General features: G+C 43.7%; 2 protein-coding genes and 1 pseudogene across 5 annotated transcripts in view; 2 read left to right on the top strand and 1 right to left on the bottom strand.

Annotated features, from left to right (window-relative positions):
* Positions 1 to 6,295, top strand: part of LOC125715000 (kelch-like protein 10) — a 116,209-nt gene extending 109,914 nt beyond the window's left edge. For 2 of the 4 annotated variants that reach the window (XR_007383910.1, XM_048986188.1), the window contains exon 6: positions 5,936 to 6,295. Coding sequence is in view for 2 of the 4 variants with exons in the window: in XM_048986188.1 (XP_048842145.1) it covers positions 5,936 to 6,024 (89 nt within the window). In the remaining 2 variants the exon portion in view is untranslated. Of the gene's footprint in view, positions 1 to 5,487; positions 5,849 to 5,935 lie in introns of all 4 variants that reach the window. The other 2 variants (XR_007383909.1, XM_048986189.1) reach the window with 2 other exon arrangements.
* Positions 1,028 to 2,201, top strand: LOC125715008 (odorant receptor 131-2-like; annotated as a pseudogene).
* A 483-nt stretch (positions 6,296 to 6,778) lies between the features above and the next one.
* The window catches only part of LOC125715089 (general transcription factor II-I repeat domain-containing protein 2-like), a 121,213-nt gene continuing 108,279 nt past the window's right edge, over positions 6,779 to 19,712 (bottom strand). The window contains exons 2-4 of the mRNA XM_048986330.1: positions 7,730 to 9,282; positions 6,937 to 7,228; positions 6,779 to 6,800 (exon numbers count right to left, since the gene is read on the bottom strand). Coding sequence (XP_048842287.1) covers positions 6,779 to 6,800; positions 6,937 to 7,228; positions 7,730 to 9,002 — 1,587 coding nt within the window. The 5' untranslated portion in view covers positions 9,003 to 9,282. The remainder of the gene's footprint in view (positions 6,801 to 6,936; positions 7,229 to 7,729; positions 9,283 to 19,712) is intronic.

Below are 19,712 nucleotides of genomic sequence, written 5' to 3'. Positions count from 1 at the left end.
AGAAGCTTGGAACTCGAACGGCTCTTATCTCGACCAACTCGGACGTCAAGCAGGTCTCTCAGATTTCTTCCGATTTGCACCTCGACTGAAATCTTGGAACTTGTCTGTTGCAGCTTGACCAGAAACTCGGAACAAGACAAAACAAAACAGTCATGCTAAAATTTGTACGGATGGAGACGCGTCTCCCCTTCCAAGCAATAATCCCTCCTTTTCTCTTCCTCTCCACCTGCCACCTGCAGTACGCCAATCAGCTCACCTCAACAGAGCTGACGTGCTCATAAATTGTCACTTATTTCATGATTATTGCTTTCCTATGTGCGTTTCATGTGTATTTGCTTTGGTAATGATTTTATCATTGATTAGGTAGGTAGTTAGGTTTAAATAGGCAATCATTTGGGTCTGGAACAGAATAAATCCATCTACATTATTTGTTATGGGGAAATTCGACTTGGATCTCAATCAAATCACAACTCAACCAACCATCCAGAACAAATTAAGTTCATATTCCAAGGTACCACTGCGCTGTATCACAGATGGCAGTGGAACATTTGCATAGAATTAATAAGGTAGAGTCAGTAACAGTAACGATAGAGCAACTCAAAGGTGAGGACTGCATCAAAAAAATAAAAGAAACAAAAAACAAACATGATGTAACACATGCAATATTCCCTTACAATCACTGAATAATTCCCTATATTGCTTCATCTGTCTTTTTATTAAATAACAATGACAGTGAATGTGAGAAATCGTCTTCTTTAAACTGCAGATAATAAAATACAAAAAAAAGATATAAGATATATAAAGACATACAGGTATAAGACAAAAAAAGAGAGTTTCTCCTATATAAAACCCTTCATCCTTACTTGAAATGGCTTTTTAATCTACTAATAGTAACATTCCCAACAGAGATATGCATGCCCATCACACCTCACCCCAGGGGCCTACTATGCTGGACACACCTACAGAGTGCATGTGATGTCATGTGTCATTGGATTCTTTATAAACTAGAGCACATGCTACTCCAGAAGTGTTTGAGTCAAGTGCTCAACAGAGGCAGGTAAAGAAACAAATATATCTTTTATTGTGTCTCTCTTTCATTTCATTTAAATAGGGGCCTTCTTGGGAGAAATATATGTTGGTTTTGCTTACTGACAACAATTTGTGTTTTAATGTACATTTAATGTACATTTCAGCTCTTTTCGTTTGAGTTGACCAATGGCTGGCCAGAATGGTTCCTCTCTGGAGCTCAACTTCCTGTACTACCAGTCCATGACAGGGACAATAGACTTCATGACAACAATAAAATCATTTCTCGTGCTGTCCACTGCCCTATTCTTCATCTCCCTGAACCTCATCATGTTCGTTGCCATGTGGAGTAAACCCAGCTTCCGTGAGACTTCCCGCTATCTTCTATTCAGCCAAATGCTTCTCAGTGACTCCATCCATCTGGGATTCACCACATTGCTCTACTCGTGTAGCATGGCTAACATCAACCTCATCAAGGTGCTCTGCTCCATGATCGTCCTTGTAAGCGGGACAACTTTCCGCATCTCCCCCCTGACGTTGGCTGTCATGTGTCTGGAACGCTATGTGGCCATTTGTTTCCCACTCCGACACACTGACATCGCCACCCCCGGGAGAACCAATATTGCAATTGCAGTGGTCGGTTCCTGGGCTCTGTGAACTATGTGATTGATATCATTTTTTTAGCAGCTACAGATGCCCATTTCTTCACTAAAACTATTTACTGCACACAGGAGCGCCTCTTTCTGGCCAAATGGCAGTTTGATGTGTTCCAGAGCTTTAACGGTGTCTTTTTTGTTGCCGTGGGAATCATCGTCATCAGCACCTACACAGGCATCATGATGGCAGCCCGGTCCATCAAGGCCAAAAAGGCCAGCAGGACGGTTCTCCTTCACCTGGTCCAGTTGGGCCTCTGCCTCACCTCCTTCCTATATAGCAGCATTGAGAGAGCCCTGTCCACAGTCACCTTAGCTTCCTTTATCCACCTGCGCTACCTGAACTTCTTTCTCCTCGTCCTCCTGCCCCGCTGCCTGAGCCCCCTCATCTATGGCCTGAGAGACGAAGGAGTTCGCCCCCTCTTCCTCTGTTACCTCCGCTGCAGTCGCTGGAGGATCAAACCAAGCACAAAACATTAACATAGTATATCAAGATATTTCAAAATGTAAGGAAAAAGTCATAAAGACATTTTAAAGAGATTTATATGAATTTATCATTATAAAATTATAGTTCCAGTGCTGTGGGGAGTAGGCAAGGCAAAATCTCTCAGGGCCGGGGGGGGTGGGGGGCAGAGTAGTGAGATAGATCTCTGATCGTGATTAACTTTGCCAGGTCTTTGTTTCCTGTGTTTCTCCTTCAGTGTGTTTGTTTTCTTCTTCCCATGTCTTTAGATCCAGTAATTAATCACTACGTAATTTTTTCCCTACAAAAACAGCACAGCCCTGTACCATGTCTTTGCCTTATTTTCCAAATCTAATGCGCCTTTCCTGTTGTCTGTATCTGTGTAATTGTTTGTGTTTACTTGCTTGCTGTCGTGCTTGATTATGTGCATTTTGAAGGCAAAAAAAATAACAACAAACAATACGCTGATGTCTGAGTTGTCAGGGTCTCATTTCCCCAACTGTAACTGGTGTTTGCTAAGACAGTATTTAGTGGCAATAGAAACTCTTTCTTCCAATAATACGAAATGCTGAACCACAAAACATACTGTAACTACCGGCAGGGGGAGGGGGCTCCCAGGTTAGTTAGCCAATGTTGTTTTATCGATTGGTATATTATGTACTAGCTGTGTCTTTCCATATATAAGAATATAAGAAATTTACAAATGAGAGGAGGCCATTCAGCCCATCAAGCTCGTTTGGGGAGAACTTAGCTAATAGCTCAGAGTTGTTAAAATCGTATCTAGCTCTGATTTAAAGGAACCCAGGGTTTTAGCTTGCATTACACTAGCAGGAAGACTATTCCATACTCTTCATTAACTACTTCATTAACTACATGCTGTGTAAAGAAGTGCTTCCTCAAATTCGTTTTAAAATGTTCTCCCGCTAATTTCCACTTATGGCCAGAAGTTCTAGCATTTCAACTGATATTGAAATAGCTATTTGACTGAATAGCATCCAGACCTGTTAGAATCTAATATACCTGGATCATATCCCCCCTTAGTCTCCTTTGCTCGAGGCTAAACAGATTCAGCTCAGCTAACCTCTCCTAATAAAACATTCCTCTAAGACCACCTACCTTGCGCCCGCCCCACCCCACAACCCTGTCCTCACTTAGCAGTTGGAAGATAGATGGATTATCACAAGACGATTACTAATACCAATTATTAACATGCCTCCGATTGACAACAGAATTTCCCTGCTGTGCTGTCGAGTGCGTGATGATTACAGAGGCTGAACATGCTCCCTGCTCTGGGGAAGGACCTCCATCATGTGGGAGCCTGAGCTGGTCCTGCCTCCACACCTCTCCCCGGTGCTGCCATTAACACTCATCAATTATTAATGTCAGGCCTCTGATAGACGGCTGGTTTGTTCTGCTGCTGAGCAAACAGGGCTTCCCTGTGGAGATGAGCTACCTTGTGACACTGCCGGACCCCACAGATCTCAGCCTGGGCCTAGTCAGTGCTGAGGCCTTCTGACCAACAGGCCTGATTGCACCCTTAGTCTGACCTAATCAAAACATCACATACACTCCAATACCTACATATGCAATGCTATAGCCTGTTAACCAATTAAACAATGACCAGAGTAGCTAAACCATAAGTTCATTAACAGGTGTAGTAGTTAATTTTGTAACAGGTTATAACGTGTTAATGTGAAGCAGTTTTATATGGAATTTTGAAGAATAATTTGTATTTTATGAATATTAAACTGCAGTTTACTAAAAGGACACTGCTACATAACCCCAGACAGAAAAAAATATAAACAAAACCATTGTTATTATTTTTACGATCATTAGGCTTGAGCGGGATTAACTTTGTTGCTCTGCAGTGACCTCTAGTGTCAGCTGGGCTCCTACCAGAAGGTGAGTGGAGTTAAGCGGATTAGCTGTGTGAAGTTACATGATGAATCCTGCAGCATGTAAAGGGAAAGGAAGCGGATGGTTGACAGTGCTCACAATAGCGGACAAGTGGACCTCAGCTTCCACAATATTTTATTGAGACATAAACAGGAAAATGTATAAGTAGACCTGTGTGAAATATTTTCCCCTTGAAATTGAGTATTTTACACAGTCATGAGTTCTCTTTCTCTTCAGATTGCTGATTTTAATCCACAATTACTATGTTCAATACATTTAAGTATTTGGATAAATGCATTATTGGTCTCCATTAGTGGCACATTGGGTAGTGCTGTGGTGTCATATCCAAGACTTGTGAGATAGATGAAATGGTGTTCCCATGTCAGGTTTCCTTTATTCTGTTCCTGGGGGAGCAGAATCCAAAACTCTTTGCAGATTTCCCTTTTCAAACAGCCATACTAAACCTGAAAATTAGCTGATTATGGTGTGTTTGAGAAGGGAAATTTGCAAACTGTGTTCCTCCAGGAACGGAACTGGGGAACCCTGTCATACACTATGCATAGCACATACTTTTATTTTTGAGTCACAATGAACTTTATCTGTAACCTCCATACCCCAGTCATATACAGTATAACGGTCTTCACAGTTTAACTGGTTTTCATAGATATACATCTGTGGGGGCCACAGTGGAACAGAGAGCCTTTCTACAGTGGAGTGCTTTGACCCACTCTCTAACGAATGGAGCTTGATCACTCCAATGAGCACTCCCCGTCACAGCCTTGGAGTCACGGCGTATAAAGGCAAGATCTATGCGGTGAGTGATTCCTTTCTGTGTCAAATCTCACATTTTACCTGTAAGACTCATGGTTTTTTTGTCTTTGCTGCTGTGTCTTTCATTGTGATACATTTAAACCAAACAAAACATTTAAATGCCAGAAATACCTGCTGCAAAGGCTTATCTTTATACACATAAAAAACATATATGCTACCCTCTTTAGCCTCCCTGCATTCATTTCTGGGTTATAAATGGATCTGCTGGGGGGTCTCTGCTACTAGCTCGGGTTGTAAAGTTTAGATTTTTTATTCATTATTTTCCCTAGTTCCAGATATAATTAGTCAGATTGTTGTTTTTTTCAGTGTCTGATTAGCTTCAAGTGTTCGTTTTAAGTAATAACAATAAAAAAGCAAAATATATTAGCATAAGGAGTCTTTTTTGAAGGCTCACAGTTTTCACCGAATCATACAAGTTTTCTGTTGCCCAAATCCATGTTTTCATTGCATATAGGTTGACTTCTGTATATAAGCTTGTGTCATCTATAGACAATGGGAGGTTCTAAGGCGCCTGCTTTCATAGGGTGAAAATTGCTTAAGAGTTCATGACTTTGGGAAAGTTGATGTTTGCCCATCCTTTTGGCAAGCAAGTGATAATGAATCTTTGGCATCTCTCAGGTGGGCGGTATCAACAGGCCTGATCACCTGCAGACCATGGAGGTCTATGACCCTACCACAAACCGCTGGCATGCTGTGGCCCCCATGTCCACACCGCGCAGTGAGTTTGGCATCGCAGTGGTGGACGACCTCCTATTTGTGATGGGCGGCCACGATGGGTTTGGGGTAACTAACAAGGTGGAGTGCTATGATGCGGGGACAGGCAGCTGGTATCGTGCGCAGGACATGAGCAGAGCCAGAAACCATTTCAGCTGCTGCGTAGTGCCTGCGCACCCCCGCATCATAGAATACGCTTCACCTCGTTAGTCCCTAATGGCCGCCAAGGAGGAGAGAAACCCATCTGCCCACAACAGCATGCCCAGTACGTAACCTCATTTACACCCCCCACCCCGAATTCTTTCCCTATAACATACATTGAGTTTATATAGACACCTCTTTTTTTCCCCAGACTCTGCTTCCTCATTGGAAGGTGTGTTGGTGGGATCGAGGTCTTTGAAGACGAAGCTGTCCGGAAGTAATTTTCCATGGCCTCGCTAAACTCCTCCCACACCTGAGTTTTTACCTCGACGACCGCCGAAGCCGCATTCCAACATACCATCAACGCTGTCCACCAGCGGGTTCGGGGATTGCTGCCACAACAGGCCACAGCTCCAGTCAGCCGCCTCCACAATGGAGGCATGGAACAAGGCCCATTCGTACTAGTCAGTCCCCTGCGTCCTCCAGGACATGGGAGAAGCTCTGCTGGAGATGGGAGCTGAATCTTCTCCTGACATTGCATACTTAAAATAAAGTTTTCTTTTTCATATTATCTAGTTTGTGAAAGCGTCATAAATTTCCCATTTTGGATAAACGTTGTTCTCGTTTGACGGTTCTCTTCAGAAATTCCGCTGCAACCATCGGTGATTACTAATTAAGCACTAAGGCAGGGGTGCCCAAACATTTTCCCTTAGTGGGCCAAAATGAAAATCTATCGGAGGACCGCGGGCCAAATGTAATATTTTACACAAAATACAAACACTAATAGTAAAGTAAAGTAGTTTTATTTATCAAACAGTTATTTAACCTTCCTTTCTGTGTAAATAACATAAACAAAATATGACAAATAAGTCATATATACGCATTTAGAACACGTCTAAACTTTTGTAATCACATATAGTGCAAAATGTCAAAGAGTGCATGTCCAACAGCAACACAACAACAACAGTAGGAACAATATAATTGCACCACTAGTGAGAAACATGAAGCTGTTCTTTGGCGTTTATCAGCCTATCAATATTAGGTTGCAGCTGACTCACTGAGAGGGTGAGGATGTCCTGTAGGTGTGGGTCAGTCAGAGTCCTTCTGAGCCTGGACTTGTTATGGTTCATTACACTAAAAGTCTGTTCACAGATGTAAGTGCTGCCAAACAAAGCTAACATGACCTGTGCATGTTTCCTAATGTCTGGGTACCTTTCAGATGAGACATGTGTGTAGAAGTCTTTCAGGTGTAGTGACATGAATTTATTCTTTAGCTCAGAATCACACTGAAACTCAATTAGCTGCATCTGAATGTGATCAGGCACTGAGTCCACACTTATGGTGAAGGGTTGAGAAAACAGCTCCATGTCACCTCTACTTTCCCTAAAGTCCTCAAAGCGCAACGCAAAGTCCTGGTCCAAGTGTCTGAGAAGTGCTGCATATTCAGGCAGTCTCTGCTTCACCAGGTTGACCTCTCTCAGACTAGGGAAGTGTGCAAGGTTTCCTGGAAAGAAGTGAAAGAGCTGCTAAGTCGTCAAATAATAATAAATATTGCAACATAAATGTTGTTTTATGTACTTTGAAAGAGTTAGCCTTACAATTTTATTACAATACTTTTTAACAATACTTTTTAACTGCACAACAGTGGAATATGGATATGTTAGTAAATGCACTTACTAACATATTCCACATAATATCAATCCCAGTAACTGCACTTTTATCATGTGAGGTGCAGGTACATGCTGCCACCTTTCCTCTCCATTATCACTTGATTAAATCATAAGCATTTTTACAATCACAAAAAATATGCAAGCTCCAAAAGACAAACAAAGCGCATGTCTGCCTGTCAATCAAGTTTAAGAACCATGGACAGCGCTGTCCCTCCGCAACACAGTTAACAAGGCCGGGACTTATTTACGGCATAAAATACAGTATGATAGACATTATCACCATTAAAACTGAATGTGTATGTGTGTCTCTGTGTGTGTACAATGTATTAACCAACCTGCTGACAGATGTCGACAGAGTAGCTGCAGCTTCGACCTGAAGGCCGTTATGTGGTCAAACAGCTCAGTGATGATCTGATCCTTCCCTTGAAGCTGAATATTCAGGGTGTTGAGCAGGTCAGTGATGTCCACCATAAAATCCACGTCACAAAACCATTTTTCATCTGTGGGGACTTGAGTGTCACTGTTCTTGCTTGTCAGAAACTCCGCGATGACATGGCGCAGCTCAAAAAATCTTTTGAGGACTTTCCCGCGGCTCAGCCGCCTCACCTCTTGGTGGTAAAGCACATCCTTGTATTGTGAATCAACCTCCTCTAGAAGAGCTCTGAACTGGCGGTGTGAGAGCGCTTTTGATCGTATGCAGTTTATGATTTTAATCACGTCACGCACCACGTCTCCCATACCAACTGATCTGGCACATAGTTGCTCTTGGTGCAGGATGCAGTGGTATTTTGCCACCTTACCTCCACATTGGGAAACCTTCTGGGAAATTAGTGTGGCAAGGCCTGTTGTCCTCCCAACCATGGCAGGTGCTCCATCAGTTGTTATCCCAACCAATTTTTCCCAGCTCAGCCCGTTCGTATCCAACACTCGCTCAACGGCTGCAAACAAATCCTCACTTTTTGTTGTGCTGCGCAGTGTCTCAAATCCAGCCAGCTCCTGAGTTATTTCCATGTTTTCATTTACTCGCCGTATGAAAACCAAAAGTTGTGCAGAGTCCGAAATGTCCGTGCTTTCATCACACGCCAAAGAAAAGGCGACAAATCCAGCAGCCTTTGCTTTAAATTGCTCCTTAATGTCTCGAGACATTTCTTCAATACGACGTGTCACAGTATTTCGTGAGAGGCTGATCTGGGAGAAAGTTTTTGCCTGTGACGGGCACATGATTGTCGCAGCTATGGACAGACACTCCTTAACAAAGTCACCCGTTGAAAATGATCTCCCAGTCCGGGCAATTAGCGCAGTAATCTCAAAGCTGGCCCGTGTCGCGCTGTCCTGGGCTGTCGAGGGCCGTGTAAGAGTCCCTTGTTGCCTGTGAAGTTTAGCCAGCAGCTCCCTGGTCTTGTTCTTTCGCGCATCACCTTTGAATTGCGAAAATGCTGCATGCTTCGTCTCATAATGACGACGAATGTTATACTCCTTTAGTACAGCAACAGACTGGTTACAAATAAGGCAGACCGCTTTAGCATTTATGTCAGTGAAAAAATATTCTTCCTCCCAGCATTTTTTAAAATGTCTTTTGTCTGTGTGCCACTGACGATACCGCTCCATGTTGATAGTGGCTTAAGCTAGCAGCCTGGTGGTGACCCGCCACAAACTGGTTTGATCCCGTATGGCGGCAACAAAGACTCATGGGACTTTTTGCAAATTGTTAAAATATGACTATTTATGAAGTGTGGAAATGTACATATGTGCACAGATATTGTCATGCCCGGCTCGTCCGCTCCTCCTGTGTGCCACGCCCCCTGATTACCCACGTGTTTTCTCCCGATTGTACCCAGCTGTATCTAGTTCATTTGCTCAGTCCTGTGTATTTCAGTCCGTGTCTTACCTGAGTCCTTCGTCCGTCATTGATGTCAGTCAGTGTCCGATGTTCCCTGTTCCCCGAAAACCTTTGATTAAATCCCCGTTTGCCCCGAATCCTGCCTGCCTGCTTCCTGATTCCCCGCTTGCCCTCACGATCGCCGCTCTGCCCGCGGTCGCCCGTGACAGATATACTCTACATTACCCTTATAGTTGCTTGTATTTCAATTTTAGTCTTAGATATTTCAAATGTAATCAAAGCACCATGAGTGAGGACTGTATAATATATATTAGTTAGGTCAACGTACACTAAAAATAAACGCACTGATAGCTACACTGGGATTTGTGCTTTAAGAGTTTTTGAAACAAATTTTAGTACAGTAATAATTTAAAATTTTAGATATCCATTGGCGGGCCAATCTAAATAGTACGGCGGGCCAACCTTGGCCCGCGGGCCCCACTTTGGGCACCCCTGCACTAAGGTTTTTCGTAATCCATTGAAATACTGGTTTAGTGCAACCCCTTCCCCTGGGACCTACAGTAAACATAGCCGGCAACTTGAATTTGGAGAAGTGATGTTACCTCTGGACTGATTACAGTATGTACTGTACACGATATTATTATATTGTGGGTGTCAGAGTTTGCGGGTGCGGACGGGCAGGCTGGCAGGAAGGAGGCAGGAAAGGACGAAGCAGGGAGGTAGAATACGGGGAAAACTGGTGTTTTATTAGGGGAAAGACGGCTATGGGCAGAACAGGACATAACAGCACTAACATCAATGACGGACATCGGACAGGGCAAGATGTGGACTGATATAGACAAAAGGCATGGTGAAACAACAAGATACAGCTGGGCATGATTGGGGAAGCACACGTGGATAATCAGGGGGCGTGGCACACACGACGATCGTACGAGCCGGGCATGACAGTGGGCCTGCGTTCATAGTGGGGTACCGTGGGGTTAAATTTTAGGACCACTACTGTTCCTAATTTACATTAATGATATTGACACCAATACATACAGTAAACTGGTTACATTTGCAGACGACACCAGGGTGGGTGGTGTAGCAGGTACTGATCTAGCAGCGGAGAGGCTACAACGGGATCGGGAATAGCGACTGGGTGGATACCTGGCAGATGGAATTTAACATAGATAAATGTAAGGTAATCCATACAGGGAGCAGAAATATAAAAGTACAGATATATTATGGGTTCCACTGAAATAAAGGTAGCTGGTTATTAGAAAGATCTCGGTGTGTATGTTGATGCTTCCATGTCAGTGTGGGGAAGCAATAAAAAAGGCCAATAGGATGTTAGGTTACAACTCTAGGTGTGTGGAGTTTAAGACAAGGGAAGAGATGCTACAATTATACATTGTTCAAAAAAATTTAAGGAACACTTTTTAATTAGAGTATAGCATCAAGTCTATTAAACATCTGAGATATTGATCTGGTCAGTTAAGTAGCGGAGGGGGTGGTTAATCAGTTTCAGCTGCTTTGGTGTTAATGAAATTATGAACAGGTGAACTAGAGGGGCAACAATGGGACGACCCCCAAAACAGGAATGGTTTAACAGGTGGAGGCCACTGGCATTTTCCCCTCCTCATCTTTTCTGACGGTTTTTTCACTAGTTTTGCATTTGGTGACGGTCAGTGTCACTACTAGTAGCATGAGGCGATACCTGGACCCTACAGAGGTTGCACAGGTAGTCCAACTCCTCCAGGATGGCGCATCAATATGTGCCATTGCCAGAAGATTTGCTGTGTCTCCCAGCACAGTCTCAAGGGCATGGAGGACATTCCAGGAGACAGGAAGATACTTAAGGAGAGCTGGACAGGGCCGTAGAAGGTCCTTAACCCATCAGCAGAACCGGTATTGGCTCCTTTGTGCAAGGAGGAACAGGATGAACACTGCTGAAGCCCTAGAAAATTACCTCCATCAGGCCACTGGTGTGAATGTTTCTGATTGTTTGGTCAGAGACAGACTTCATGAGGGTGGCTTGAGGGCCCAACGTCCTCTAGTGGGCCCTGTGCTCACTGCCCAGCACCATAGAGCTCGATTGGCATTTGCCATAGAATACCAGAATTTGCAGGTCTGCCACTGGCACCCTGAGCTTTTCACAGATGAGAGCAGGTTCATCCTGAGCACATACAAGGGCTGGAGGCACAGGTCATGACAATTATTGTGTTATATTAGTATACTACGGGGTTAGCAAAAATATTTCTGAGCTACAGTTATTAAAGGTACCACCTTAACTTTTGGCATATAATAGCTGTGTAAAAATATTACAAAAAGTGGACCACGTCAATCAGTGGCAAAAATAATATTCCGGGGGACCTGCCCTCTAGTCTAAGTGAAAAATATTTTTAGGGAGCCACTGCTGGAAAGATAAGATTAAAGCCCTTCCTGACCCTACTTCTTAAGTACCTATGTGATCATCTGTGGCAGGGGGTCCTTAGCTCTGGTCGATATTCATTTGGGGGTCCCTGGTTCAGAAGATTTAGAAAACCCCTTATTTAACTTTGCCTGCAAAACCGATATTTATTAGATGAGTCACTTCTGGATTGTGTTTCAGGGCTCTGTTCGCCAGTGACTGGAATGATTCAGGAAAGCGGGAGTACCAACTCCCAGGCATTTCCCCAGAAACACTGAGGCAGGTCATAGAGTATGCCTACACGTACTCTGTGGTCATCACAGCTGAGAATGTGGAGAACCTCCTGGCAGCTGCTGATTATCTCAGTGTCTTGGGCATCGTGCAGCGCTGCTATGATTTCCTGCATGAGCAGCTCTGCCTCAACAACTGCATTGGCCTTCTTAAAATCGCCGATGTCTACTGCGTAAACGAGCTGCACCAGTCTGCATTCAACTTCATCTTGAAAAACTTTAAGGAGGTTGCCATCAGCTCAAACGAGTTCCCAGAACTAAGTCTTGAACAACTTTCTGACATCATAGAGCAGGATGAGCTTAATGTCAGAGAAGAGGATGTGGTGTTTGACGCCATCCTCCGGTGGATCGAGCACGAGCCTGCCACCCGAGAGGCCCACATTTCAGTCCTATTGCCGAAGGTGAGTATAGTTATACTATGTTCTCATTGACTTGTGTATATAACAATAGAATGCTCATTGAGTGAAGTCCTTATTACTGTAGCTAGAGACTGAACCTCCATTTCCATGTCCCATAAGTCTACAACCAAGGCTTCCAGGTATTACACCTGGGAGGAGAGTGTAAGAAATAATGGAAAACAAAACACTCAAATGTCTTACATGAAATAAGTGTTAGCTGACACATCTGAGACTTTCTATGTAAATGGCTTCAGCTAATGTACCTTTAATGTTAGGAATTGCTCATCTCCAGAGATTCACAGAAAGCACTAAGGAACTCATGGGAATTCTCTCATTTTTGTTTCCTGTGTAGATTCGCATGGCTCGTATGGATCCGGAGTACTTTATGAAGATCGTCAAAGCCAACGATCTAGTGAAGGCCAATGCGGCGTGCAGGCCAATTATCACTGATGTACTGAAGATCATACATGATCTCGACGATAAAAGTCCACGATCTGACTTTGAAAGGTCACTGATCTGGCCGTCTGGTCGGGGTCTGGGCTGGTGCGCTTCTCGGCTGCTGCGGGGTCCAGGGTGGTCTTCCGGTTTCCTCGCCAGAGGAAAAAAATGGGGTCCACAGAGAGTATATACGGGGAGTGAGAGTGTGTGTACAGCGTTCATTTCTGTGTGTCTCTATGTTGGGTGAATGTGTAAATATTTGTTTATGTGTGCATGAGGGTGGGAACGTATGCTTGTATATGTGTGTGCCTGTTTGTCTATATGCATGTGTCAGGTTGGGTTCTAGACTCCACCTGAAATAACATCTCGGGCTCTATTCCCCCCCGCCACACTCCCTGCTGGTGGATGGGGCACCTGGCCACTGGTGCGTTGGTGGTTCTCGATGTCCAGGGCTGGGTGCTCGGGTGGGTGCTGGCTCGCCCTCGGCGGTTGCCTGGCGGGATCTGGCCCTCCTGGCTCTGTCGGGCCCTTGCTGGGGGGTGGGGGGGCCCTTGGATCTCTGGGCCCAGGGCCTGGTCTGCCCTGGTGGGGCTGGCCGCCGGTGGAGCCTGCGGGCTCGCCGCCACGGCCCCCTGGGGCTCCTGCACTGTGGCTGCCGGATGGCCTCCCTCCGGAGCTCTCCTCTGCCCTTTTCTGGGTGAGGGATGCTATTCTACCTGCGGTGGTCCTCCGGGGGCTCCCATGCCCTGGGGGGCCTCTGGCTGTCTGGGGTCCGGGCCTCCTCCGTGTCTGCTTCATGTCCTTGGGGATGGGGCTGTGGCTCCCCACACACACTACTAGACATTTACATGGAGAAACCTTTTGAACACCAGCGCGCTCACATACACAGGTGTGCACACAGGGGTACAAACAGGTACTCACAGACACACACTGTCTTGATCGGCTGTTGCTCCTTAACATGCTCATTGTGACTCGTACAGATGTTGGTTGTTGTTTTCTCTCATCAGCAGGTATTGAAGCAGATTATCTGTGGTTTTCTTTCTTCTTTTTTTTTCTCTTTTCCCTCGCTCTCTCTCTATTTCCCTTCTTCTCCATTTTCGTCCTTCTGTCCCTCTCTCTCTCTCTCCCTCTCCTGAGGAAATAAATAAAAATAAATAAATAGAAATAAAGTAGTCCTCCGCAGAGGGGGGGTGGTGGAGGGAATATATATATAAAAAAAAAGAAAGGCCACTGATCCGCCCACGCCTGCCCGCTGACATCTTATTGGCCATTGGTGGCTGGAATTTCCGCAAAACCAATTGGATTGAAGCCTATGACACCCGGGCCGACCACTGGGTCGATGTAACGCAGGGGCAGGAGACTCGCCAGTCCGGCCATGGCAGTGTGTGTTTAAATGGCTTTGGGTATTGTTTTGGGGGTTTTGATGGCCACAATTTCACCAACACTACGCAGATTTAACCCCGTCGCACGGACATGGTAGCACATGGCACCGATGCACTGGTGCCACTGAAATGTTAGCGTGGCCGTAATTAATGGTTCCATCTATGTAATGGGTGGCCATTTACGCTTCTCGCCTCTAATCATAATCGAGTGATATGACCAAGAAGCCAACGAATGGACTATTATCCAGCCCATGCATGAGGAGCGACAGGATGCCAGTGCCACCACCCTGAATGGAAAGGTAGGTTAATAGGAGGGCGTCTGACTGTGGTTACCCTCATTTTCCCCTTGAAATTGATTATGTTACATACTCAGTAGCTCGCTTTGTCTTCAAATGGTTGATTTCAATCCATAATTGTTTATTCAGTAAACGTCAGTGTTTAGATAAAACATAAATGACCTTGCATTGTCGCTCTGCATTAGTGGCACATTGGGCAGTGCTGTGGTGTCCAGCTCTGTGTTTTTGCAATTTTTCCCACAGCCCAAGACTTGTGAGATACAATAACTGGTGTTAACGTAGGAGCTTTACCCAATTCCAGTCCTGGAGGGTCAGAATCCTAAACAATTTGCAGATTTCCCTATTCAAAAAACCTAGTGAACTTAATAATTATCTGATTAAGCTGCGGTTCACAAGGGAAATGATCACAACTAACTGCAAATTCCCTACCTTTGCCCATGTGCTTCCTGTGGTAGGTTCCAGGTTCACCACCACCCTGTACCGAATAAACTTTTATGGAAGATGGATGGATTAAACATGCATTAGCTAAATGTACATTTATGCTTTCTAGATCTCCATCTCCAATCATATACAGCATAACACACATCACTTGTGAACCATCTTTCCTAGATATACATTTGTGGGGGTAACAATGAAGCTCAGACCACTTCCACTGCGGAGTGCTATGATCCTCTCACGGGCGAATGGACCTTGATCGCTCCCATGCGCACTCGCCGACGTGGCCTTGAAGTAGTTGCATATCAGGGAAACATCTATGCGGTGAGTGATTCCTTTCTTGTACTCTGAAACAAAGGAGTCAAATCTCAAGATTTATCTGAGACTCATATTTTTTGTCACTGCTGCTGTGTCACAGATTGTAATGCGCTTAAATCAAACAAAAGAATTCAGTGGATGAAATGACCTGCTGGGAAGGCCCATCTCAATACACATATGCTCCCTGCATATCTGGGTTATAAACGAATACGCTTAGTAAAGCTTATATTTTTGATTATAGTTATATTCTGTAGTTCCAGACATAATTGCTCTGTTTGTTGTTTTTTTCAGTGTCTGACTACAAGTATTATTTTTAGTACTAATAAAAATAATAATAAAAGCAAAATATATGAACAAAAGAAGTATTTCACTGAATTGTACAGGTTTTCTGTTGCCCAAATCCACTTTTTTCACTGCAGTTATGTTGACATGTATGTTGAACACAAATTAGTTATAAGCTTGTGTCCTATATAGACAATAGGAGGTTCTGTGCAGTCTGCTATTATAGGGCGATAATTCCTTAAGAGTTCCTGACTTTGAGAAAGCTGATATTTACTTATCCGTTTGGCACCCGAGTGATCACTTACCATTGGTGTCTCCCAGGTGGGCGGTACCAACGGGGCTCATCCAGTGCGGAGTATGGAGGTTTATGACCCTGCAATTAACCAGTGGCACGCTGCGCCTCCCATGAAACAACAAAGGAGCTATTTCGGCATCACAGTGGTGGACGGCTTGCTGTTTGCAATGGGAGGCTCCGATGGCTTCAAAGTCACTGCAAAGGTGGAATGCTACAATGCAGAGAAAGGCAGCTGGTTCCGTACGCAGGACATGATTACACCCAAGAGGAACTTCAGCTGCTGCACAGTGCCCCCCTGCATCATACAGTACGCTGCACCTCGCCCACCTGCCCCCATCTGCCTGCCTGGTGGGTAACCGGGTTACGCATCTACCGGTGTGGCTAGCATCACTGGACTTAATTAACAGAAACAGTGGACACTAACAAGAATCAGAAACATTCACCAAAATAAGGAAAATGCCTCTTGAATAATGGACTGAGGGAACAGAACTTAGACCTTACAGTGGAGTCAGAGCATAGAGGTTAAGGCACTAGAACAGCTATCAAAATGCAATTATGGCAAGACAACTGCTTTCCTTTGTTATCGGATGCTGTAATGGTTTGCTCCTATTGTGTAACATGCCACTTGTTTGCATGCATTTGTTAATTGCCTTGTTCTCTCCAACCATTTCTCTGTCTTAGAGCATCTGACAAATGAATAATACACAGAGCACAACTATAGCAGAGCTCAGCTGGGACCTCCTGCATGCTTTTACAGCAAGCAATGAGTGTGCTCTTCTAGAACAGATTTAATATCTGGCTACGGTTGTTGGGGACACATGTGTTAGATATGTGAAATGCTTTATTCATACAAATAAAGCCCTTATATTTGTATTTTTATCACATGTGTTATCACATTAAATTTATGAGTAGTATCTTTATAGAATTTGTGCCGTGTGTGTGGTGTTCTCCATATTAATTCATATCTCAATTAAACATTATAACCAAGATGCAGCCAAAGCCCCAAAAATAAATTCTGAATATCAATCAATTAACAAAAACAATACAGAACAATGTTCTTCAACCTGATCCACAGGAACCCCCAGTCCATCCACGTTTTTGCTCCTTGCCCAGGTGCTGGGAGAGAGCAAAAACATGGACTGCTGAGGGTCCACAAGAAACACTGATAAAACATAATATATATGCAGACCGAATGTCTATGGCACCCCCTAAAGGAGCATCATATGCGTAAAGAACTGCTTAAGGTTTCATGCCACAGGACCCTCCAGAGCATGAAAGCCAGCTTCTGCTTCTGGTTCCAGCACTTAGCCAATCTACTGACCCTTCATCACCGATTGCTGAGTTGGAAACATTCAGGTGGATCAGCTGACCTGCATGCTTGCATCCAATCAGAAGCAGCAAATTTCCCTCCATTTTCCCCTTCTTTTTCTCTTATCAGCTTACAGTTATATTTCCTGTTGCTCATCTCAGTTTGTCCTAGTCAATTAATATTCTCTCATTTGTTAAGTGCTACTATTTATTGTCTTTCTGTGAGTTAAACTGAAGGTTACTTTCCCCTATAGACCGTCTCTTCCTGCTATCAGGCAATCATAGGCCAGTGGGACAGGAGGGAGGGTTCTACCCTTTTTCACTCAGGGTGACTGGAATTTTCCAAACAAACGGGCAGTTTCAGAATCCCCCATTTGTTGCGGTCTCCAGAAAAGTGTTACATATGAACCATGTGGTACAGTCTGATTAGACGAAAGCATCCCATAGAGCTGTTTCTGATCTAAATGAACAAATTCTGAATTATGACTCTTGAGCTTTGTTGATTTTAGAGTTTTCTGCCATCTGGAGTAGAAAAAAACACACATTGACTTATTGCAGACTGGTGCAGCTGCATTTCTGACTTATTAAGTCGAAATTCTGATTTTTTTTCCCTCACAATTCTTACTTTATTTCTCATTATTCTGAGTACTTCTCTAACAACCAGCAATTAGTCGGAGACATCACTTCTGCTCCAGCTTTAATGGTTCAGTGAGATTTGCATACAGCAGCAGACAGGAGCGAAGGCTACAATGGCTGTATCTGCTCTGTCCAGGCATTTTATTATTTCCAGTTGTGTGTGTGAATGGCAGCCTACATCAGAACTTGCAATTAATTATCCTGTAAATGTTAAGCTGGTTTGCAATGAAAATGGGCAATAGAACTTCTCTCTTGCCTAATAAGATGTGGTACAAGCATATCTAACATTAATGCTTCGTGCATTAGACCAGGGGCGCTGTAAAGGGGGGGTAAACGATGACGATTCTCGGGGCCCATGACTGAGAGGGGGCCCAGAGAAGCCCCCAATAAACTGTGTGGGGGGCCCTGTCAAGATTCCTTTCATGGGACCCAAAATCCTTAGCAGCGCCCCTGCATTAGACATATATAATATGATGTCTACTGTTAATGTAATAACTGCCAATAATGTGCTAATTTTCCCCCTTAATATAATAAAGGCTGATACAGTAATAACTTACCAATATCATACTAACATATTTGAATCAAAAACGTATCACATTATTACATTATAGGCTTTATTACACAAAAAAACGGGAAAATTGTTATGTTATTAGCAGTTATATTAACAGTAGTTTATAGTAGCTGCTATTAACAGCAGTGATTAGCTGCTACAGACCCTAACAATCACACAATTTCTTTTGACTGCTTATGATTTTTTGCACACTACTGTACACACACACACACACATATATGTACATATTCATATGGTTGATTGCCCACAAAACTCAACTGTGATTAATCAGCCTGTTCTCCAGACCAAAGAACAGTGAAAACCATTCTAACTTAACCTACAAGAAGCAATTCCAGAACACAAAGAAGAAGATGTGCTAGATGTCTTTATGGGGACTCTGCATTCATGTCTATGGGCAAAACCCTAATCCCAACTATGAAAACGTTATCCCCTACCCAGCCCCAACCCACAGTCGTTGCTGTTGTAGTTCTCTCCTACCATTTATATTGTCACAATGAACTATATCCTAAGATGTACAAGTAAAAAGTTTGTATATAGTATAGCATGAAAAATAATAATAAGAAGAAAACTCAGCCAGAGTGGAATTGTTTTATATAAACACTCGTGCGCTCTTGCGTTGTGTACACCCAAAATGGCGATTCCACAATAAACTGCGGCTATATCGAGTGTGATGTTAGCTGCAAAAGACGCAAGCAGATCCCAACTTCACTTTGCTACACGTGCATTGTAAAAGCAGGGCCACAAACAAAACAACACCTACGTCTCTGTACTCGATTCAAACGGAAAATGTCGCCAAATCCATTCACCATTTCACTATGTGCTAGCTAGTCATGGCGCGAGCATTAGCTGCGGACGCGAACAGCTTCAGCTTATCTTCCCACAATTCAGCTCGACTGTTTAAACTTCAGCCAAAGACAACATTCTGTGTTAAGTGAGAATTCTAACGATAAATAATAATTACTTACATCGTTTAATGGGCGCCCTCGGAATATCTGTCCTGCCACTACTCCCATCCACTTCTAGCTTAACTCGTCCATCTGTGTGGGTGCGCAAGAACGATGGGTGCCGTGAAGCTGCAGGAAAACAAACTTAAAAACCTGCACGAAAATATATTAAACGTGGAGGAGTTAGTCGGCAGAAGTGAGGAATTACAAAAAATAAAATAAAAAACGATTTCTCAAGAAAAGATCATAAAACAGGAAAATGGTCAATAGCTCATGGAGTGATATTGCACACTGTACCTTGATTAACATAACTGCTCTATAATACATAATCGATTATATTCAATAGCGTTCAGGATTTGGGTGAAGTGTACACAGCACAATAATCATTGTGATAATTCCACACTTGCTGCAATTTGTTTTCATGACCGTATTGGGGATATATGCGGTCCGATAAATACGTCCGCCTTGTGCTAAATGTTGACCAAAACAGACG

This window comes from Brienomyrus brachyistius, chromosome 19 (assembly GCF_023856365.1).
Source record: "Brienomyrus brachyistius isolate T26 chromosome 19, BBRACH_0.4, whole genome shotgun sequence".
NCBI lineage: Eukaryota > Metazoa > Chordata > Actinopteri > Osteoglossiformes > Mormyridae > Brienomyrus > Brienomyrus brachyistius.
This window is presented reverse-complemented; position numbering and strand designations above follow the sequence as displayed.